The sequence below is a fragment of the Orcinus orca genome, chromosome 18, assembly GCF_937001465.1.
Source record: "Orcinus orca chromosome 18, mOrcOrc1.1, whole genome shotgun sequence".
In the NCBI taxonomy this organism is placed as follows: Eukaryota; Metazoa; Chordata; class Mammalia; order Artiodactyla; family Delphinidae; genus Orcinus; species Orcinus orca.
In genome coordinates, this window is record NC_064576.1 from 70,271,307 (window position 1) to 70,296,392 (window position 25,086).

Genomic DNA, 25,086 nt, shown 5'->3' on the forward strand with positions numbered 1-25,086 from the left:
GTAGGATATTTTAAGAATGAGCTGATCAGACACACCAACTTGCTTGCTTATGAGTGCTGAGTGAACAACCCATGACACCTGGCACCTGAGCCCCACTTTCTTCTAGGTGCAGGATGAGATGCTCATTTCAATCTGACGTGCCTATGGATGTGGTATGTGTAAGGACCACATCTCTCTCCTCCTTTGCTTTCTTTCATGGAGCTCAGCCCTCTGCTCTGGAGCTGCTGGAGTTCTTTCAGGAGGACAAGGAAGCAAGGTTAGCTGCCCGCTAGAGACCTACCTACACTCTTAATGCCTGGTCTGGTGAAGCCGAGATGGAAGAACTTCAACTGAGCAACTCAAACTAGTTCTACTGTTGAGGCTTCTTCAAGGGAAGAAAAACAGTTAGTTTTTGATGTTTTTGTAAAAATCATAAAAATATGATTTTTAAATGTATTGGTTTTGATTTTTAAGATTCACTGCTGTGAGTACGGTACCCCCTTCACCCCTTTTCTCAAGAGGTATTTGTCGGGTTGCACAATATGCAAGGCATCCTGCTAGGAAAATTCTTTCCCATCAGCCACATAAGAAACTGTCTTATTTTCTGCTCTCTTCCCAAGGTCTAGAATGATCCTGGCATATAGCAGAATCCTAACACATGTTTTAACAAATGAATTACACACAGAGACAAGGGGTACCTGCATTTCCCCCACCAGGAGTTCCTATATGGTGATGAAAATCAGTATAAAGACCTTCCCTTTTGATAGTCTCTACTGCCAACTAGTTCTTTCCTGGAGCTAGAATCAGATAGGCCCCACAGGATGGACACAGCCTCACAGCAAATTAGTTAATTTACCACCAGATGTTAACTGACCACCTACTATGTGCAATTCCCTCTCGGATACAATTGGGCCATATAAGATATTGCCCGTTTTCAAAGAATTTCTATACAAATAGAAACTTAGTTGCCACAAAGTGACCACCGAACCCACTCACAACCTAAGACAATTGAACACGATCCCAGGAAGAAAGGGAAGGACTCTTTGTGCAGTACTGAGGCCAAGGAGGTGAGTGGTAGGCATGAAAGGAGAACTCAAAGAGATGGGAAGACTGCGTGATTACAGAAAACAGAAGTCTTGAATTAGGCCTCGGAGCCCAGGTGGAGAATGGAAGAAAGGGCATAACAGGAACACAGGCGTGTGTGTGTGCACCTGTGTGTGCGTTGGGAGGTGAGGGAGGATGCGAAAGTGGAAGAAAGCAGAGCATACAAGGCATGCCAAGGGTTCATTCTGTCCATCACGATTTGAGTCAACTGAATAAATATTTATTAGTTCATGCTATGTGCCAAGCATTGTGATAGGTACAAGGGACACAATGGTTAACAAGACTAATATGGTCCCTGGCTCACTGGCCAGTGGAAGATACAGACAAGTAAACAGATAATTACAATACAATGTGATACGTGCTGTGATAGGGAAAAGTCCAGGTGTTATGAGAAGGACGGAGAATGGACCCCACCCAGATGGGAGGGTCAGGAAAGCTTCCTAGACGTTCCCTACAAGGGCTATCAAGCTGACACCTGAAGCCAAGGTAGGAATTAGTTGGGTGAAACTACGCAGGTAGGTTATATAGCACCTACCCTAGAAGAGCAAGCATTATGGACCACGGGGATCTAAAGTTGGCTGAGTTTGCAGGACTGCAAGGGGAGGAGAGCAAAGAGATGGGCCGGGGACAGAAGCAGCGGCCAGGTAGGCAGTCTCGTGTACTTCACTTTAAGGAGTCTGGACTTTATCTGAAGAGCGAGGGTAGCCACCGAAGAATTGTAAGGGAATGACCCAAACATATTTGCATTTTGGGTAGATAACTATCTGCAGTGTGAGACGGCCCTTAGAGGAGAAACGGGAGATAAGAACACAAGAGTACCATGTAGCTCGGTTCTTCAAGGTCCACCCTAGACCAGCGCAAGAACTACATGAATATTTCATGAGTGAATGAATGAGCTGATCAACCCACCATTCAATCATTCAGTGCAGGACTGAAAACAGGAGACTTGAGAGAGAGGATACAGTTGACTGTGTGTATGTAAGGGTCAGAGTGAATGCACATCGGAACGCTGACATGTCTTCAATCTTGCATCTCATCAGACAAATGAGAACAACAGTTGACAACGCAGCACAGGGTAACAGAGGGAAACATCTTCAACACTGGAATTAAAAGACCCATGTCTGACCCGTAGTTTTGCCAGTTACTAATTTTGAGTTGCATCTTAATTTCTCTGACGCTCAGGTCCCACATTATATCCACTCTTTATGTGTAACCACACAGCATATAACATAGGAATGGTTATCACAACCTATGTACATTTCTGTTTTCAGCTGATGTTTAGGAGCTGTGGTGGGATTTGCAGCCTGGTGGCATTTCTAAGTCAACCACTGTAAAAAGAAGTTAGTGAGACCTACATGACAATGAAGTTGTGGTTCATGTGAAAGGGAATTTAGAAAAAAAAGTAGCCACTATTGTTCAAACTTTGGGCAGACAACTCTCTACCTTGTCAACTGGAGACCCTAGCAGATAGGGAGGATGTTAAGAGTCCATCTCCTGTTGCTGTCCCCAAGAAGGGGAATGGCAGCAGAAATAGGCAGAAAAAATAATGTACCTGAAGGCCACAGGGGTCGGTGAGGTGGCTTGGAGTACCATTTAGGGACACAGTCTAGACAAGAATCCATTGAGCTCCCACCTCCATATAAAGACTCAGCTGTGGGACTTCCCTGGTGGCGCAGTGGATAAAACTCTGCGCTCCCAATGCAGGCGGCCCAGGTTCGATCCCTGGTCTGGGAACTAGATCCCACGTGCATGCCGCAACTAAGAGTTCTCATGCCGCAACTAAGAAGCTGGCAAGCTGCAACTAAGGAGCCAGCTGCCACAACTAAGACCCAGCAAACCAAATAAATAGATAAATATTTTTTAAAAAAACTCAACTGTTAGGGGGGTTCATTTCATTTTCATGATGAAGTAAAGCTTGAATGAATTATTCTTGTTTATTTTCTATCATCACAGAGTTAGCCCTCAGCAGTTGTGTCTAATCTATCCTCCTTAAAGACTCCAATCAATCAATCACAAACAAAAAGGTCACTTTCAGTTTCTCCAGGAGATTCCAATGCAAACGGTAGTGAAATAAGTTGACTAAATAATTCATCCTCTCCAGTGACCACACACCCACCAGTGACACCTCCGTGAGAGTTCACAATCACAGGCGTCTTCTACAAGCTTACACACCTCTAATACCAGGCATGGACATCTAAAGCTGCCATCAGAGTCTCTTTATCAAGATTGAAATCCCTGAGTCTTCTGTGCTCCAATACATTTCACCATCCACATTGTTTAATTGAGCCCTTTACTACAAATGTTTCAGGCTCTGATGCAAGACAGGAATTTGAAGCATGCATTCGAGTAGTTAATGGTGTTAATTTCTGGGGCACACAAATATCAGCTTCACTCAACAATCCCATAATCTTGCAAAATAAAGAAAACACACCAGAGAATGAAATGCAGCATGGCATTCTCCAGGACTGCAAGCAAAGCGGTTCCCTGATCCTGCTGCCTGAGAATAAAACAGCCGCCTATTTCCAGACCCTTAAAGATATGAAAATAAAGAAAGAAAAGAAAAGAAAAAAAGATGGGGGTGCTTTCAGATGAAAGAATCATTCTATATTTTATACTCAAACATGTCCCGAGTTCGTTTTAAATGTAACACATCTGATCATTACAAACGAAATACAGTCCTTGTTGCTTTTGGTGTGTTTTTTTTAACTGGCAGGCATCCACAGAAACAAATCCTACCTGGAAATATGGATGGTCTCTTTTTCGGGCGCCTCAGGTGAACGGGTTCCAAGTTTTTAATGTTTCTCTGAAGTTTTCCTTTAATGTCATTTCCTATGAGTAGTTCAGGCGGCAGGCTACTCCGTCTCGATGATTTACAATCATTCTGAGATGAATTTAGTTTGTTCTTCGTCCTGGAATATAAATTGCCGTCATCAACTGCCATGGTAGGAAATACATTAGATTTTCTTCACAAAATCTGAAAAGCCAAGCCCAGCCTCAGCCATCTGCGTCTCCACCCCAGATTCAGATGTTCTCATGCTTTACCCCGCACTTGTCTGGGAAGCTTAGCAAGTTGATGGGCGTGGACTGGAACAGGTGTAGAATTACGAAGGAGCCCCTCCTATCCACCGCTAATAGCACCAGGGAGGAGAGATCCAAAATATCATTAGGTTCAGAAGACTGAGGAAGTTGAACAGATGTGGCACACGGGTAATAAAAGTGATGGTTACTGTATGAAATTTCTGTTTTATTAGTGCGATGCCATAGAGCAAACACAACTTGCTCTTAAGAATGAATACCTATGCAAATCGCAAGCCTAATTATTATTACTTCCCAAACTATTCAAGATTTTTTACAAGCTTTTGGGAAACATTTTACATTTCCTCCTACCTTTCTGTTTCAAACTACACACGCAGAACAAACATCTGTCTTTATTAAATTCCTTATCTGGCAGGCAGCCGACTGGAAGTTGGCTGGACGAAGGAGATGAGAGATGGCTGCGGAGATGAGGAAAGAACCCGTGGTGGGCGTGTACCGAGCAGCAGTGCCGGGAACCCTGCGCCGCTTCCTACCCACCCCTTCCATCCTGCGCTCTACCTGGCAAACGGCTTCTTGAAAAGGTCAGCTGTCTGGCGGCGAAGTCAGAGGTCTAGCAAATGAGCTGTGACCTATCAGTGATGGCAGCCTCCACTCAGCAAATGGAAAGGAAACTCTGTGACCTTTGCGGGCATTCTGCCTTGCAACTTGAAACTAACACCTTGAAACTAACGTGGTCAACTGGTTTGGTGGTCTGAGAAAAAGCAGCATTGACTAGACTCCTGCTTGACCTGTCCCATACTTTCTTTCTTTCGCTTCCGGAGTTTGCATTTTGTGTCCTTTGCTCCCTTCCCCCTTGCTCTATTTATGTGGAAATGTTCTGCCCTTTTTTCTTTCATTGACTGTGCAGAAATCATAACTCATTTATTCCCTCATGTCCCAGGGCTGGGTCTCCTCTCCCCCACCCCCTCCTCTGTCTCTCTCTGTCTCACACACACACACACACACACACACACACACACACACCCCTCTTATGTTCTGTCTGGTTGCAGTGTGAGTCAGAAGATAAAGAAGATAAAATCTACCTTTTCTCTTCCCAGCGCCTGGAAGCAGTAGATACATACCATTATAAAGGATTTAGGGGTTGTTTCAGAAATCACTGTTTACTTAGGTTTCCTGGCTGCCAAGTAGGTTGTATTACTTGGTAGAATTTAGGAGCTGGGTCTTTTCACCTAACTGAGGATACACTTCAACACAAGTATAAGTCATTCTCTTTGCTCCTTTTAGCAAATAGGTCTTCAAACTACAACAGATTTTCTGAAGAGAAAAGTATTTTTTTAACAAATGTGTCCAGATTAGGGTTGCATTATAACCCATAAATTATCATTATAATCCAGCAAACTATTTACATATTAGATTATTAAATTATTTTACTAATTCTGAGAAACATCTACACCATTTCCCTTGCAGGACTTAAAACTATTTTGTCAAGTTGGAACGTATCACGAACTTCAAAACAATGAGTGGCTTGTACGAAACTATTCTGAAAAGCCCGTGAGACTTCTTCAATCTCCCTTAGCTTAATGAAAATACATTTTTTTTCTAGTAAAGAAATAAAAAGTAAAGCATTACTTGAAGTTTGAGATAACGATTTAATAGGAGAAAGAAAACATTTCCATAACGTAAATCTCATGAACGGTGTTTAAGTTTTGAATACCTAACAAGGTAGAGCCCTAGGGTACAAAATACTGGATGCTAACAGGGAGAAATCTACCAAAAGACAAGCTGAAAGTCGAGCTATTTAGTGACTTTCTTTCCCAATTCACGGTATCCTCACGGGGCTAAATAAGAGTGTGTATGAGATGAAATGGAGTCTTAGAGGAAAGATGTTATTATCACACAGAGTGTGGAACAGGTACGGCTGCACCTTGGAAAGGCTGGCTGCAAACACACGGTTAAGAGTGTATGCATCTGGAAGGCACTGTAACAATAGCTGTGGTTTATTGCATGCTTAATACCAGCCAGGTTCTGTGCTAAGCTTTGGACATGCATCATCTCATTGATTCTTCCTAATCCCCCTGTTCTACAGATGAGCACACTGAGACTGCCAAACGCCCGGGGAACTGGGAGAAGATCTGAACACAGCTTTGACCTGACTCCCATCGCTTATGCCCAAGGCCATGCTTTAAACTACACCACACTGAAAAAAACACAAAAAACTACACCATACTCAAAACAAAAGAACACCATTACTCAGCCATAAAAAGAAACGAAACTGAGCTATTTGTAATGAGGTGGATAGACCTAGAGTCTGTCATACAGAGTGAAGTAAGTCAGAAAGAGAGAGACAAATACCGTATGCTAACACATATATATGGAATTTAAGGGGAAAAAAATGTCATGAAAAACCTAGGGGTGAAACAGGAATAAAGACACAGACTTACTAGAGAATGGACTTGAGGCTATGGGGAGGGGGAAGGGTAAGCTGTGACAAAGCGAGAGAGAGGCATGGACATATACACTACCAAACGTAAGGTAGATAGCTAGTGGGAAGCAGCCGCATAGCACAGGGAGATCAGCTCGGTGCTTTGTGACCGCCTGGAGGGGTGGGATAGGGAGGGTGGGAGGGAGGGAGACGCCAGTGGGAGGAGATATGGGGACATATGTATATATATAACTGATTCATTTTGTTGTGAAGCTGAAGCTAACATACCATTGTAAAGCAATTATACTCCAATAAAGATGTTAAAATGAAAAAAATAAATAAAATAAAATAAAAAAAAACAAAAGAACACCATGTTGCATTATTAAATGTATATATGAAATCTGAAAGAACTCTAAAGTCTTTCTCTATTTTCCTAGCACAATTCTTGGTTTTAGGCAGATTTCCATTGCATCACTGAGGGAGGGAGGAATGGTCTGGCTGATCTAACTGGGCCTTCCCCGTGTAACCCAGCTGTCAGGACATCTTTAAGATCCATGGAATGAAAGTATGAGAAAACAGAAGGAGAATTCCGATTTATGCTTTAAAAATAAAGTATTCATGTTGAGACTCTGCATATGAAAATGCATTTTAGATCAACGTATTCCATTTTCCTGAGATTTAAATCATAATTAGGGGAAAAAAATCCTACCCTACTTGTGAAGGTGCCCCTAATCTCCTGATCCTCTAAGAATAAAACGATGTAAGAGAGGGCTCAGGGTTCCTGATAGGCGCAATTTAATTCCTCTCCTGCCCAACTATTCTGCACTCATTGGGAATATAAACAGATATGAATCTAGCTCATTTACTATATTTTCTCACAGAGAAAAGTGAGAACAGCTTGAATTTGCTATTATTCAAATTTTAGGGTAATGAAAAAAAGGACAATTTTATTTTAAAATATTATTAAATTTGTGAACATAAAAAAAGTAAATTTCTTTTCAAAATATTTAAATTGGCTGACAACATGAGTGATAATCGGCCACAAATAATTTCGCTTGGTTTGGGCTAAACGAGAATATTCACACACTGTAATGTTAAGTCCATTCCTCCCTCCTTCACACTACCAGCAAAAGTGGAATTTCATTTTCTTTCAGGTAATCAAAGGAATGATGATATATTAGGCTCTGAGCTAAAAGAAATCTTAAAACTTATAGCATAGGTAAGTAATTTAAGATTTATAACTGGACATTTTCTATTCCTATACATTTAATAACCATTACGTTTTAAAAGTTTCCATTCTCCTAAAAATCCAATATATTAATCTCTTTTGAATTCTTTTAATTTCTTATTCTTCAAGAACTTGTGTTTTGGGGTTTTTTTTTTTTGTTTTTTGACCAAAATGGATTAAATTTAATCTGTGTGGCACCAAAAGCCTTAGAGCTTTCTTTGTTTTTTAAATTAATTTTTATTGGAGTATAGTTGACTTACAATGTTGTGTTAGTTTCTGCTCTACAGCAAAGTGAATCAGTTATGCATATACATATATCCACTCTTTTTTAGATCCTTTTCCCATATAGGTCATTACTGAGTATTGAGTAGAGTTCTCTGCGCTATACAGTAGATCCTAATTAGTTACCTATTTTACATACAGTAGTGTGTGTCACTCCCAGTCTCCCAATTTATCCCTCCCCTGTTTTCCCCCTTGGTAACCATAAGTTTATTTTCTACATCTGTGACTCTATTCTGTTAAGAACTTGTGTATTTTTTATTAAATGCTGTTACCATCTCATGAACATTTTATTCCTCCTGCTAATAAGACACTGTCTTCTTGCTCTTAGAATGTTCAAATATTCCATAGAAAGACATTTATTTCCTCATTTGCAGCTATAATTTCCTTGTGAATTTTGAGAGCTTTTAAATAGCACTACTAAATTATTTGGATTTTTTGAGAAGGCTGCAAGTTGAGAACTGTACAGTTTTACAACTGTAACCACCTTGCTCCTTATCACCTTTTGAGAAATGATCCACCAGGATTTTAGGCCTGTTAAGATTCAACCAATTAGCTTCCAAATCTCAATCTGACTCTGCTGTACTGCATATCCTGCAAATATTTCTGAGTTTTGAACTCTTCATTCAGTTTGTAAACGGAGAGGACCAATTATTCAGTGGGTTTGCCACCAGGAAAAAAAAAAAAATCATCGTATAGAACGTCATGATGAAGGCTATCACCGAGCCAAGGAACTCCACTGACACATCCCTCTGAGAGGTCACCTGCCACCACTTACTGCCAACACATCTCTGCTTGGTGTTGTTAACACACCTGCAGTATTACCTAGGGTGTGACCATGGCTGAGGAAATCTTTTCTCAGTTCCTAACAATACAATGGATATTTTCAGTACTTATCTCATTGGCTCTCCCTGGCAATTAGCACTAATGACCAGCCTTTCCCTCTTCAAATTCTCTGCTCCCTTGGAGTCCATGACACTATTATCTCTTGTTTTCTTCCTATGTCTCAGGTCCCTTCTGCTCAGATTCTTCCGGGGCTCCTTAGAAGGGTATTTTCTTCTCTCCTTCCCTCGTTCCTTCTCTTTGGCAAGCCCCCTGATTGGACACATCTGCTATGTGTCTGACACCATGCAAAGTCCAAGGTCTCTGCTCTCAAGAACCTCTTGATCTAGGAAGGGAGCAGACCTATAACAAACGAGTTACTGGAACACAGAGAGATCACTCTGTGCAGAGGTGACACAAAAAAAGCTACTTGGTCAGCTCTTCCTGATGGGAGGGGAATGGGAAGTGAAGCGTTTTCAGGGGAGAAGCGGAGAGTTCACAAGGCAGATGAAGGGAAACAGCGCAAAGGCACTAAGACGTGACATCACACCAAATGCCCACAAAATGGCAAACACAGCAATCCCGTACCTACACTGGGGCATTATATCATGCAAAAGTACAGACATTGGAAAAGTGAGATTGAGCGATCCTAGCAAATTGGGAACAGAAGGAAAAACTATAAGTTGGCATTATTACATATCTTTTCAAACACCACCACAAATTAGACATACAGAGGACACCTCCTTTAAAAAAAATCAGTATTAAAAACCTGTCTCTAACCTGTTCAAACAATTTGGTAATTCCTAACAAAATGTAAAAAGACATTTAAAAAATCTGGCTCCAGTAAATAACCCTTCTCCTGAATCATCTTTATTTATTCCAGAGTCTAAGATATAGAGATTTGCTGAAGCAGACTCTTAGGCAAGTTTTTAATGTCATGCAGACTGTACCTTTTAAAAAAATCTTTAGAACCAGGTCTTACTGGCTTGAAATCCTACTTCATTTGCACTTGCATTCCTCTTTGTTCCATTTTGCAAGTCTCAGCAAAATACCAGCATAACTGCAGGGCCTTTTCTCAAATTAAGGTAGGGCTTAAGGACACATTTTTCTGGGCTTGTTGTGGAGTTCTCTGGTGAGAAGGTACAGCATAAACAAATCTTCCTCCCTGTACTACGTCCCTGACACACCCACGTGGTCTCTGAGAGGAAGGATGGATAGTTATTCTTCGGCTTCAGGAACTAAACTGAAATTTGCATTCATAAGAGAATCGAAGCTTTTAAAATATTTTGTCCAAATACTAGACGGTGTAACCTCAGAAATGCAGTAGCTAAAACCAGGTTGGCAAGTGACTGCTGTCACTCAGATGGCAGGAGTTATTAGTGGCGCTCAGCAGACGTTCTCAGCCACGACTGCAACTTTCATCTGTGTGCCAATGACGTGAAGTCCAAAGCCCCATCCCAAACTTCTCCGTAGTGTTCTAGATTTGAAATGTTGGGGGGTGATGGATTCATAGGTGTACACATATGTCAAAACGAATCAACTTCTATACTTCAAATATAAGCAATTTATTATAGGTCAATTATACCTCAATAAAACTTTTTTTAAAAAGGCAACGTTATACCTCCCCCCCAGTGCATTCGGCCAGGATTCAGACATGTTCCGGCTTTCAGCTAATAAAATTAATAAATAAAAGTGAAAACAATCTTCTTATTCCATCATCTACTTCAAGAGTGAGAGAAAAATATACATGGACTCAAGTGTTATGTGAGTCATTTTCACTGAAGAATTTTCTTATCCTGAACTATGTCTTTAGTGTTTAATTTACACACTGTAGAACTCCAAGAATGCCTGAAAGATGTCTACACGATACTCCCAGGTAACACATTCACTGTTACAGTGAGTTGCCCAGAGAAGGTGCTCAATAAATATTACAGAATGAACGGAGAAGTAAAAGAGTAAAAAACTGCAGTGAAAAAAAAAAGAAGGCACATCTTAACAGGAAGTTTCCTCACAAGCCACCAAGCAAAAGTGTGCAATCTTTTAGGGCAAAGAACTTCACGATCAGGATAAACATCGGTTATCTTAGGCGACTTGGGTGCAGCCTTGCTAAACACCCAAGGACTGGATGAAATGACCTAGTCTGAAGATTCTTCCCACAATTTCCAACACTGCCGATGTCCTTTAGGTTCTACGATTTGAACTTTCCAGAGGTAAGTGGGCAGCATGAATGCCTTCAGTGGCTTTGGAGCTGGATCAAACACTGCACTGATTATTCACCTATTTAATGAAAAAATGTGAAATGTCCTAGTCATTGAGCTAGCTCTATTCTGTGCAAATTCAGGTGTGGGCAATAGAGAAACTTTATAACTCATGGCCATTTAAATCCCAGTTTAGCTTCATATGGTTAGCATTTTTACAAACATCGTATTGCTTCTTATGCAAACAAAAGTAAGAGTAAAGTTTTTCAGAAGCTGATATTAAGAGGTCAAAAAAAAAAAAAAAACAGCAACTGTAAGAAAACAGATTTAAATATCACAATTAAAAAGCCTGATCCAGTGGGCCGAGAACTCTGTACCCAAAAACAATGTCTTAAATTTCTGTAGGACATCTAAAAAAATGATGGACCATGTACAAGGCCATGAAACAAATCCCAAGATACCAATTTGTTTTTTGTTGTCATACCCTATGAGACATTCTCTTATCACTACCCAAAAACTGGGAGTCAATGTAAAACATAGCAACATTTTCTTTTAATCCAATGCTCGTAATAGTATTTATTGTGTATTCCCTCTAGTCAAGTAATATGCTAAGTATTGACATTTCTCATGCAGTACTACCATTTTCTCTACTTGACAGAGGAGGAAACTCGTTAAGAGAGGCCAAGAAACTGCAGCAGTAACTGATTACAACCAAGCCTAGTCTTCCTTTAATACCAAACTCTCTAAAATATACATTTTCCCTCTGATTCTTTGTTTCCCAGCTACCTCCAGGCTTTTCCCTTCTGATTTTGTCTCCCCTCTCCCTGGTTCCTCATCCTTATCCACAAAGCATCTCCTTTGCCCCACCCTCATTTCTGGGCCTTCTTTTATGACCAGGAAAGAGCAACTGACAACTGAATCAAACGAGAAATTTCCAATGGTGTCCTTCCAGTATCTCTCCCTCAGGTGCTGAAAGGAGCCACCCTTTTATTTCCTTTGTCCAGGAATTAAATTCCAACTAAGGATTCCAAATGTCTGTTTCACGCAAGATTTAAGAATGTGTCATGTCTGTTTACTCACTGTTGAGTCCTAGCCAGCTTGGAGGACATTTTATCAAAACTTGGAACTATCTTCACCAGTAAGTAAGGTGGGCCTTAATTTTCCACTTCAATTCTCCCAGCTTCCTCTATCATCTCAGAAAGATCTAACTATCCTTCTACTTATTTATTTTTATCGTTTTCCAAACAAAAGGTGATTTTTTTTTTGTCATATTCTAGAAGCTAGGAAAGGTCCAAGTATCAGAAACCAAACTTCATATAAGCCAAACCAACATCTTTCAACCCCACCTCCATAAAATATAACTACAAATTTATATCATTAACTCATGATGAATAGCTAAGAGACAGGATCTTAAGACAACTCTTGAAGCAGACCTATTTTTGGTTTCTTGCATAAATTCATGCTTCTCTTCCTGGTTTTATAAGTTCTATTAGTAATCAGGATTTAAAGGAAGGGAGATATTTTCATAGCAGCTAAATCTCAAAAAAAATCCCTATTTCAGATTCTTTCTAGCTGTTTTTTCTTTTTTAATTCTGTTTTTTATTACAAAGGAAATATGTTTGTTGCAGAATATTTGGAAAGCACAGAAAAGTAAATAAAAAGAAGCAGAAAACACTTTATAACCTCATGAGTCATGACAACCCCTGTCAACATTTGGGCATATATGGTCCCAGATTCCAGGCTTTGTCCTGACATCCACCACCCACCCAGACTCAACCTCAGAGCCCCCTCTCATCCATGTGAAGGGTACCATGTGGCTGGGAGGGGCCAGTGTGCCTGGAGCCACCCAAGGGAGATCAACGAGTGAGGCTGTCGTGTGTACGGAAATGGGGTGGGTAGACAGTGATGAATGGGGTGAACATCTCTCCCCTGAAGGGCAGTGGCTTCCCAAGGTCCAGTGGACTGTGCTTGTGGAGTACTGAAGGCCCAGTCTGCCTCATCCTCTGATTTTTCAAGAGAAGCTTGCAACCCTGATTTTTGTATTGAAATATCCTGATTTGTAAATGTTGGCTTCATGTTTTTAAAGACAGTGTATATAGGCCGAAGAAACCAAAGTTGTGTATCAGTTGAGGCCTTCCCCAGGCCACACGGTCAAGTGTTTACAGAACTTCTGGAGTCTGTGCCTTAACCCACGATTTTCAAACAGTGGGTCTGTGTGACAAAGCCGTGCCTAGGTGAGAAACGTCTAGGAAATTCTGCGAACAAATCTCTTTTGTAGCGTCACCATGCAGGGGTCCATGTTGAAGACTCTTGAATCTTGCAGCAAAGAAGCGATCCTACTTAACTCTGTTTAACTGGCATTTTCCAAACTTGGCTGAATAGAGAACTTTCTTTCCCCCTGTTTTCTAGGTAACAAACAACTATTAGTATGTTTTGACCCTAATGTTCTGCAAAACAAAAAGCCATTTGTTAATGGCCTCTTGGGCATCGTGACTGCCCGTGTAGAAGAAACGAACAAGCTTTAAATCCCTGCACGTTGTTGGCCAGGTCCCCCCTCCCCTACAAGGAGAACAGACCTCGGTGCTATGCAATCAATACAAAATCAACTGCTTTTGCCTGTGCTAAAGAAGATGGACCAGAGAAAGTAACTTCAAACAATTTATATCAGGCTCAGGAGTCCAATACAAGCCACAGAAACTGTCTTTATAATTTATCCAGGAAACTGAAGAAGTGAGTTTCTACTCTTGCAACACATGCCAACGGTTGGAAGGGGGCAAGGGAAGTCAAAATATAATTATATTTTTCTACAGATTGTCCTCCAAGTAGACAGAAAATAACTGAAACTCAACAGTGTTCTCACTCAATCAGCAGTTACTCTGTTATACACAAACCTGTATTCTTCTTGTTGTTGAACAAGTTTCTCCACAAAGATCAGCTACCACACCACCTTGATGAAATGCTACCCTATTAGGGAAGTCAGTTTTTTGCCATTTATGATCGCTTGTGGTTTCATTTTGGTCTTTACAGAGATGCAGAAGTTTGACTAGGAATTTAATACATGCTGTTTTGTGGTTTTCCATTTTCCCACAGTAATTCTTCTGAAATTCTCAAAAGATGAACCACTACCTCAGCTCCAGCATGTGTGTGTCTTTATTTTTGTCAGGCCTTTATTTTTATTTATTGTTGACCTGAAAGGTCAGGTATTTATAGGTAAAGGTCAGGTCAGTTTCTCTAATTCCCCTTTCCTACACTGAGAGAGAATTCTTACAGTAATGAAATGTTGAAGAATTTTGGAAAATTTTGGAGTCTTGGAGAAACTAGCATAGGATTCTCAGTGTAACTCAGACTTGAAAAAATGATATAGTATTCATCAACTGTTACAAACGTTTTATTTCTTTGCCATTCCAGGAGAGGAGCCATAAGAAATAAAATTCTTTAAATCACTTAATACAAGAGTTCCCTGTATTGAGTTGTCGTTCAGTAAGGTAACACCGTCGTCCTCGGTATCCAAGGGGCCCTGGTTCCAGGACCCCCAAAAGCTGATACCAAAATCAACAGCTGCTCAAGTCCCTTTGTAAAATGCTGCAGTTGGCTGAATCCGAGAACGCAGAACCAGCAGATAACGGAGGGCCCGCTGTGTATATCGTGATCTACAGATATCCATACGAAGCTTCTTTTCCCTAGAAAACATCTAGTTTAACTTCCACTTTGAAATATCAGAATGACTTTAGTGGATGCCCAGATCTAAAAAATCAGTAGTATTTTGTACAGTTTCATACTTACGGGGGCCGGGGTGGGGGGAAAAATGGCTGGGTGAACACATTAAACACATTGTTAGGGTGAGTGGGCCGGGGATGTATTAATGGTGACTTTAATGCGATACGGAGGATGTAAGGGGTTCTCTTGTGACTTCATGTGAACATCCTTTTTCCCCAAACCAAACAAACTGGTCATTTGAATCTCCTTCTCACATCCTGTAGCTGTCAAACACTCTTCCTTGACGTGGATACAAAGCTGTAATTTTCTACATGCACTGCTCTTTTTTTGGAGGAGGTATGTGGTTTTGGTTTATGTTGTTTTGTCTACATTCCTTGCAAACGCTTCTTCTGATGCAATGCTTGACAGGATATTTACTATTTTACTAATCCTCAGTGGGGGAGGGGAGCCGGGGGAATATATATATATATACACACACACACGTGTGTGTGTGTGTGTGTGTCCGTACACATGTCTATATCTTTATCCCGCATGTCTAAGCAGCCTGGAATTTTTAGACAGGTACTATTAACCAAGGGATAAAATCGAATCACCCTGTGCTCGCATTCTCAAGTAGTGGCTGTGTGTTCTTCAGATACATAAACTCCTCAGATCTACGCCACCACCTCATCACGGGGCTCACATCCAACTACATGATGGATATTTCCATCTAGATACTCAAGATCACCCGAGGCTCAACAGGTCCAGAACTGAAATCATCATGGGCTCTAAATTGCTACCCCTCCTGAACGTCTTGACCACTTGAATCTCTAACTTGGGAATCATTCTAAATTCCGTCCTCTCCCCGCCACCACACGCAGCGCTTACCCAGTGCTGCCAATTTTACCACTTTGAATTCATCGCTTCCTCTATTCCTGTCACCCTTGTCCTAAGGCAGGTCTCCACTAACTCTTGCCTAGACTCTGCGATGGCTTTCTCTCTGCCTCTGCCCCTCACACGTGTCCTCACTGTTGGTGCCTAATGGCTCCACTGAAAAGACAAATGGCAGGTCCTTCTGCTTAAATTGTCTTCAAGGCTCCCTGAGTCTGTAGGTGGAAAGGCAATGATGGCTCCACTCAGCACCTTGGCACCACCAAGCCTCTCCTCCATGACCTGGTGCCAGTTTGCTTCCTTACTCTCACCTCTTACAACTGCCTTCTTTGCATGTGCCTGTTCAGCAATGCTCAGCTGCACGCGGTTGGTGCCCTGAACACTCCCCACTCCCAGCCATCGCTCAGTGAGTGCCCTAGTTCACGTGGCTGCCTCCTCCTGGAGTCCTTTTCTTACCCTCTCCTCACCCCTTAATTCCCTTCGCTCGCTCCCTGCACCACCCCTCTCTCCTCTCCCAACCCCAGTTCTCCAGGCTCCATTAAGAAACTGTCTCTGGCTTTTCCCAGCTGCCTTAGTTGCCCCTCTGAGCTCCTAACTCCCTTGCTCGACTATTTACCATCACCTTTCCTACACTGCTGTATAGCTGATCTGCCCACGCATCGGTCTCCCTCGCTGGCGTGTAACTCATGTCTTACACACCTTTGCTTGCTCGGCTGTGGAACTGGAGGTTCACTCTCCTTGCATATTGGGGTCACCCATGCCAGGCTCCCGGGGCTAAGATTGGGGAGTGGAGGTGGATGCCAGGAGAACCATGTCTTCTGAGTCCCTGCAGCTTCTAGAAGCAGTTTGGGGCTGCAGGAGTTATATTGTCATACACTTAAACACAAATACCTAACTAGTTGACATCAGCAGAAGACAGGAAGTTAGAAAAAGAAAAATGAGTTCAATACCCACTGAAATACGTAGGTAAAAGGCTGATATGGCAAGATAAGGCCTGAACACTTGACTCTAACCTTCTAAGGTTGATTTTCTTGATTCACAAATGCCTCAAACATGACTACGAACAACTGCTTTGGTTAAGTTTCAAAAGGAGTGAGTGCAAAGAATCACAAAAAAGTATTTTTTTTTAAGTTATACCAAGTAAAGAGAAAGAGGGAAGAGAACTCTAGTGCTAATTTAACTGACACATAGTTTCGATTCTAAATGATACATAATAGATTTGGGCAATGACAACAGCCCCATTCCAAGGGACCTCAGTCCGCTTCTGGAAGCACTGGTCTCTAAACACACCACAGGGCTGGTGGACGGACAACCAGGACACCCACCAAGTCCAGTGAGGTGGATGAACGCTACAGTTCCATTCCATTCAATGCACCACACATTTACTGAGCTCTTTTATGTATCAGCAATGTAAGTCCAGGGAAGGGAGGTGGGAATAAAAGAAGAAAAAAATTCCTGAGCTTGAGGAATTTACAATTTAATGAACCAAAGAGAACAACACTACCTGACCAGATGAACTGTCTGGCTGCTATAAAGAACAGCCAGGGTAAACCTTGAATAATAAAAAGCAGTGGGAGGCAGGGCTTCCCTGGTGGCGCAGTGGTTGAGAGTCCACCTGCCGATGCATGGGACGTAGGTTCATGCCCCGGTCCGGGAAGATCCCGCATGCCGCGGAGCGGCTGGGCCCGTGAGCCATGGCCACTGAGTCTGCGCGTCTGGAGCCTGCGCTCTGCAACAGGAGAGGCCACAACAGTGAGAGGCCCTCGTACCACAAAAAAAAAGAAAAAAAGCAGTGGGGGGTCGGGGGGGAGGATAAAATGCAATATTTTAGAAGAACATTTACTTAAAAATTACATACTACTTCTGACTTGTGTAGCTTCCAACTACAAAAATTCAAATAAAGTTTTAAGATGTACATCGGTTTTCAGAAAGAAGAGAATAGGGATGAATACTTGGTTTTCATTTAAAATAAGTGCTGGTGCAGATTGCTTTAACTTCGTTTTTAACTTATTAGTAACCAATCAATTGTGACTAGAGGGAAGAACTTCTGAAAACCAAGTGAACTTCCACATGGTATATTAACCTTCACGGTGATGATCTTGACACTTGATAATAGATGCATTTCCCATGGCACTGGGGGCAGTCCAGTGAGGTGGAAACAGCACCGGGGCTGGAGTCCCAGGATAAGTGAGAGTCCTTCGGAGGATGAAATAAGATACCTTTGGGGAAATGTAACTCATTCTGCCTGGGATATAGTATTGGCTAAGTAAAAGCAATTTCTTATTCCTTTCTCTTTCAAATTCTAAATCAAATTACATGGAATAATTCTGGAACAAAAAACTTATTATGTAGGGTGGTGGGTCAGGAGATGGCTAGTTTTGAAAGGTCTTATAGCTTTGTTACCTGATCTCTCAAAGAATGCTCCTGTAATATCTTGAAAAAATAAAAATCAATAAAAGGTAATAATCCACAAAGTATATAATCTCCTGGGAAACAGCTGACAATGCAGTGTATGAGGATAAATGAGGCATTATCCTAGACCTTAAGGAGTTGACCATGTAGTATGAAATGGCTTTGGTCTGGCAGGCAGATGACAGAATGTCCAACGTGAAATCAGAAGATCTGGGTTTGATTTTAGATTCTGGCATTTATTAGCTGTGTGATCTAGGGTAAGTGAGTTAACCTCTCTGAGCTTCTGCATCTTCATCTGTAAAGCAAGAATGACAGCATTCACTATGCAGGAAGTGGCTAAGGGAGAGTAAACAAGATAATTCCTGTGAAAGCCCCTGGGCACAGAGTTAGTCCTTACTAAGCATCGGTTGACTCGGAATTTTTGTGAGCTGCACTTTTACAGGTCATTCCAGGTAACAACAGTAAAACATCTCTTATCTTCATGCAGGGCAAAAAATAGGAATAAAAAATATATACTGAGCATTATTCTATATAAAACGTAAAACACCCAGACAAAACAGACACTTAAAGAAGGAGTAAAATTATTCCCAAGGCAAAAACATGCATCACTTTAGATAAAGAGGCTCCATCACAAGATTCCCTTGGGTTTCAGACTCTTCCATGTGTGTAAAATGTGTGTGCGTATGTACATATGTGGCTACAAATACACGTCTGTACACACACATCCATCTTTTTACATCTTCATTCTCAAAAGATCACCAATATCCAATGTTAAATGAAAGTAATGAACTTTCATAAGCCTTTGTAAGTAAAAAGGAAGAAAAACTCATTTTTGTTTTGTTTGGCGGTACGCGGGCCTCTCACTGCTGTGGCCTCTCCCGTTGCGGAGCACAGGCTCCGGACGCGCAGGCTCAGCAGCCATGGCTCACGGGCCCAGCCGCTCCGCGGCATGTGGGATCTTCCCGGACCGGGGCACGAACCCGTGTCCCCTGCATCGGCAGGCGGACTCTCAACCACTGCGCCACCAGGGAAGCCCAGAAAAACTCATTTTTGAATCCGTGTCTACACCACTTTGTTTCCTGCCCCATTCCACCACCTTCACTAATACAAGTTAGGGCAAGAAAGGAGAAAAATGGAGGGCGCTCAACGGTTACACACAGGCCAGCCTGTTCATCACTTGAGCTGCTCTTACTCCATTTGCTTTTCTCCTCTCCCCACCCCCACTGCTGAGCTTCCTGGCCCTGCCCTGGGAGCTATAATTCAAGCAGATGGCAATCCTTCTTCCAGGCGTCTCTGGGGTGAAAACGCAATCAGGTCAGGATGCAGGGTGAAAACGCAATCAGGTCAGGATACAATGGGCAGGGGTGGAAGGAGCGATCAGACTGGAACTCTGAGTGGGAAGAGGGAGGTTCTCTCACCTGGGAGGTCTGGTTCAGAGCTGGGCAGTTGAAGCAATGTGAACTCCTTTACGACAGGTGTGGCTCCACTGGTCTGAAGTCTAGTTCCAAAGCTGCCCTCTACAGGCCCTGCACGCTTCCTGAATCAACAGGTTTATTTAGTCAGCTTGTGTCAACATATACTAACCTCTGTCCCAGAGACAGAGAAAACAGTGCTCAGAAAGCCCTTAGCTGGCTACTTTAAGTCCTGGCCTTTTGAGGGGCTTCCCAAGCTGTAAACAAGTCACTTTCCCACCAGAAATTATCCCTCTTTGCTTTATTCTCGTGTCTTTTCTTGGTTAAGCATCCAGGAAGAGTGGTGGAGTAGAAAAAGAGGATCAGGAAAATTGTTTGATACTTCGGTTCCGCAGGTGGCTGGCTGTGAACAAGTCTTTAACCTGTTTGCTTTCCTAATACGGAAAACAAAGGGTTTGAATTATATGGTTTTGACAATTTTCTCCAGTTCCCAAACTCTTGTGACTCTATGGGACACAATGCAACTAAGATTACTGTTATTAAATCGGAACAAATCAAAACGAATTAAATATAGTACCTAAGATGACAGAGACGTACAGAAATCTAAAGAATGTGGAAGGGAAAGATCTGAGACATACAAAAGTAGAAAGTAATCAATTAGCAAACTGTAGAATTGATGAACCTAAGAATTGGCTCTTTAAAATGACAATAAAAGATCAACGCTTCTGCCAAAGGTAGATTGAACCAGGGAGAAAGTACAAATACACTACTTTAGGAATAAAACATAAAATATACGATGAAGAACAGTATACACACTCTATGTTAGCAAATTTCAAAATCTGTAAGAAATAGATGATCTCAGAGGAAGCTGTTACCAAAGTGACCCATGAAACAATGTTGACATCCCAAAATGCTGATAATTATGAAAGAAATTGTAGCAATGATTAGAAAGTAAAATCCAGTTTTCCAAAAGCCACTAGTACCAAGTTATTTTATAAGCAAATGTTAAGGAACAGAACTTCTGTATTATTCAAGCCATTCTGGAGAACAGAAAAAGATGGGAAGATTTCCAATTCATTTAATAAAACTCACAGATCCTTGCTGCAAAGAACAGAAAAATACAGTGCCCCCAAACAAAAAGCAAGCAAAACAAAAATCTATAGTCTGATATCTCTTAGGAATACAGATGCAGAAATCTTAATAAACTGTTAGTAAAGCAAGCGAGTGTAAAAAAAATTGTAACAGGGCTTCCCTGGTGGCGCAGTGGTTGAGAGTCCGCCTGCCGATGCAGGGGACACGGGTTCGTGCCCGGGTCCGGGAAGATCCCACATGGCGCGGAGCGGCTGGGCCCTTGAGCCATGGCCGCTGAGCCTGCGCGTCCGGAGCCTGTGCTCGGCAATGGGAGAGGCCACAACAGTGAGAGGCCCGCGTACCGCAAAAAAAAAAAAAACAGAAAGAAAACATGAAGAAAAAAGAAATGCTGTTTCCAACTACAGTCAGAAATATTTAAAACCTAAGACTGAATAAGGAATTTGTAGAACTCATAAGAAGAAAAAATAATCCAAAATGTTGACGAGAGACAGAAAAGTGGCGTTAAAAATAGAGAAAACATCGAATTCTTTCCAAATTAATCTATAAATCAGATGGATTTACAATTAAAAAAAAAAGATTTTTCTGGGAACGTGACAAAATAATTCTAAAATAATCAGAGAAATCTGGATGACTCTAGCTTAACCAGTGATCAGAGCTAACATCCCTGTCCTGGCACAAACTGACAGCATGTTTGATATACTTACTATGACAAGAAGGACACAGCATTGCTACTATGATATCCCTGCCAAAAACATGCCTAACTTGAATTTAATCATGAAGAAGCGTCAGACAAACCTCAAATGAGGAACATTCTACAACTGACCTGTAGTCTTAAAAGGTCAAGAAAGACAAAGAATGAGGACCTCTTGTTCCAAAATAAAAGAGACGGAAGAGACAAAACAACTCAATGTGATGTGTGATCCTGGATTGAATCCTGGACTTGGGGGGGTGAGGCATGGGGGTGGGGCGGAGGGGAAGGTGGTGGTGGTCATGGTATAAATATCTATAAAGGGCATTATTGGGGCAACTGACAAATTTTGCATATGGACTTTGTCTAATTTTTCCTAATTAGATAAATGTACTGTAGAAATATAAGAGAATATCCTTGATCTTAGAAAATATACATTGAAGGATGTAGGGTATCTGCACTGCAGTTGTGTCTGCAACTGATTCTCAAACAGCTAAAACTGTGTGTGTGTGTGTGTGTGTGTGTGTGTGTGTGTGTGTGTGTGTGTACAGGGAAATAGGGACGAAGGGAGGAAGGGAAGGAAAGAAAGAGATAGTGGTAATATAAACGATAAAGTAAGTAGAGCAAAATGTAAATAATTGGTAAATCTGGGTAAAGAGTATAGGAGAGTTCCTTGTAACATTCTTGCAACCCCTGTATAAGTTTGTAATCATATCAATAGGAAAAGTTACAATTACATATGTATGCCATGTATACACGTATAATATGCATTATGTATAATATATATAATGAGTGGCTTATACTCCTAGGCATGAAAATATGTTTTAAAACCACGATAATTAAAACAACGTGGTAACATAAGTAATCAGAAAGAGTAACAAAACAGAGTAGAAAGTCCAGCAGCAAATACAAGTATCAGTAAGAATTCAGAATAGGAGAAAGCTAAAATCTCAAACCATTAAGGAAAGTCAATCTTGGGGTACAGAGAGGTTTTCAAAGTATGGCTATGAGGACAGGAATTATAAAGAAAAAGATTGGTAGATTTGACTATGTACATTTTAAAAAATTATGTATAAACTCCCACAGAAAAGTAAGCTAAGGTCATGAACAAGTAATTCCTCAGAGGTGAGTGAATAATAGCCAATAAATGTATGGGGAAAGTGTTCAATCTTAGTAATGATCAAAGAAATGCAAGCAACAATGAGATTTTTCACTGATCTAATTACCAAAGAATAAAAAGAATGGTATTTTCCTTGTTGAACACACATACAGTAGGAGACTACACAGCTATAATGATAGAGACACACATTTATTATTATGGAAAGATGTTCACAGAGTCCCCCTTTCCTTTGGCCAACTCACAGTTATCCATTCGTTCTCAATATAAATACCTTTCTCCAGACCTTCCCCTGGCATCTTGCACTCTCCTTTCTTCTCACTCATCACAATTTAATTGTGTCTCTAACTGTCTGTGCCCCTCTCTCCCCAGCTGCCTCCCTTTTCCTTTTGAAGCAAACTGCCTACATTTGAGATTACAGGTTCTTCCCCACTACCTCCTAACTGCTCCGTAGCAGCCATTCTCTCCACAGTTTTGGCCATTCCTTGATCAATTCATTCATTCAAAAACATAAGGCCTGCTATGTGCCAGACTTCTAGGATCTGAGGATCACTAGTAAAGAAAAGAGGAAAACCACTGCCTTTGTTGAGCTCACATTCTTTTTTTTTTTTTTTTTTTTGCGGTACGCGGGCCTCTCACTGTTGTGGCCTCTCCCGTTGCGGAGCACAGGCTCCGGACGCACAGGCTCAGCGGTCATGGCTCACAGGCCCAGCCACTCCGCGGCATGCGGGATCCTCCCGGACCGGGGCACGAACCCGTGTCCCCTGCATCGGCAGGCGGACTCTCAACCACTGCGCCACCAGGGAAGCCCAAGCTCACATTCTAATGAATGGGTTCAGATAACATACTAAGAAAACTTAGAGTAATTAAACTGTTAGAAGAGTTTAGTAAACATTTTTGAGTACAAAATAAAGATGGGGGGATTGAAAAAAAAACACATAAAGAAATAAGTCTTAGTAGGAGGAGGAACTACTTATGGGCCAGGCACTGTGCTGTGTATTGAAGTCTTACAACAGTCCTGTTGCAGGATTCTAATGTGGATCTCCCTGCTTGCACACCCACAATCTGTCGATCTGTCAGTCCCACCCCAGAGCAGCAGGGAAGCCAGCTGAGAAAGTCTGGATGCAGGGAGACCAGTTCAAGGGAATGTGGAGCAGGTGTCCCTGAGACTGGGACAGGGACAATACGGATGTGGAGAGCTAAACAGATAGAAAGAGATTCTGTAATTAGAATATTACAAATCCTACAAATATTCCTACCATATAGGACTAAACGGCAGACTTGGGAGAACCCACATTGTGAGAAAGGGAGGGGTCAAAGATGACCCCAAGATTCCTAGCTTGAAGATGGATAATGCTCTTAAGATACATAAGACAGGAGGAGGCAAAAATGTGGGGAAATACAAGATGAGTTCAGCTTGAGTTACCTGAGAGGCCGTGGAAATATCCAGGGACTATGGACATGGCGTTTGGAGCTCAGGAGACTCAGAGCTGGGGCTGACGGAGCAGTCATTGGTGTACTGTACCTGGGTGATCATTGAATCCAAAGAAATAGAAGATTGCTCCCCAAAGAGACTTTAGAATAGTAAGCAAGGCTAGCGTGAAGCCAGTAACAACAACAATGCTTACATGAAAAAGAAAGAAAAAGATCAGAACTAAAATTAGAGAAGACATGAAGACAATAATATTTTTGACTTCAAGGGAGAAGAGCTTTTCTTTTTTTTGCGGTACGCAGGCCTCTCACTGTTGTAGCCTCTCCCATTGCGGAGCACAGGCTCCGGACGTGCAGGCTCAGTGGCCATGGCTCACGGGCCCAGCCGCTCCGCGGCATGTGGGATCTTCCCGGACCAGGGCACGAAGCCGTGTCCCCTCCATCGGCAGGCGGACTCTCAACCACCGCGCCACCAGGGAAGCCCGAGAAGAGCTTCTTAAGGTGGGGAATTTCAAGGAGTCAGAAAAGTAAATACTATGTAGAATCACTGGGCATTGGGGTGACCCTGCCCTTTGAACAAAGAGGGCCTCCAAAAGAACTTCACTAGCTGTAAGCTGCACAAAGGCAAGAACTGTGTCTGTCTTATCCGTCGTGGGACAGCACATCGCTTGGTCAGTAAGTGTTTAGTAACTGAAGACAATCACGTGAGCTGGCTAGGAATAATGCCAGAACCTGAACCCAAAACATGTCAGCTGGTTGAAATCAATTCCCTTCTTTGGTCCCTGCATTTAATAATAGAGAGTATGGAGAGATGACTGATTCTTGTTGTTTGAAATGGTCTTTCAAATAATGCCTCCTAGCCCTGTTTTCTTCATCCTACTTTACTACTTTAGTTATGTTCAGAGGAAAGGTGTTTTTCCACCCAAATGGCTGTGATTCAGAGTACCCAAGTTAGTGTTGGCTCATACTGTAAAGAAAGTAAAATTGTTTGATTCTTTAAATTCCAGGGGGATGAAAGTACAGTGAAAATATTTTAAAATAATTTAATGTGGGAAGATGTTAACGCTGAAGTTATTTAAAATTCATTCTTCCCGTCTCTAATGAGTCCCCTCTCTCTTCTAAGCAGGCTTTTTTTCCTTTCTTTTTTCCCTTTCTTTCTTTTTTTTTTTTTTTTTAACTTCTGTCATATAACAAGTGGTTTAAATACCTTGTGGCTTAATGACAATCTTCTCTAAATCTAGTTCAATTTTTGCAAAACTCCCTCAAAGAATATGTGATA

At 41.7% G+C, this 25,086-nt stretch overlaps 1 protein-coding gene across 2 annotated transcripts in view; it reads right to left on the minus strand.

Moving 5' to 3' along the window:
- The window catches only part of FRY (FRY microtubule binding protein), a 329,930-nt gene extending 325,807 nt beyond the window's left edge, over window positions 1-4,123 (minus strand). The window contains exon 1 of one of the 2 annotated variants that reach the window (XM_033416130.2): window positions 3,820-4,123. In XM_033416130.2, the coding sequence (XP_033272021.1) occupies window positions 3,820-4,024 (205 nt within the window). In that variant the 5' untranslated portion in view covers window positions 4,025-4,123. The remainder of the gene's footprint in view (window positions 1-3,819) is intronic. The other variant, XM_049701100.1, reaches the window with a different exon arrangement.
- Between the last annotated feature and the right edge of the window lie 20,963 nt (window positions 4,124-25,086).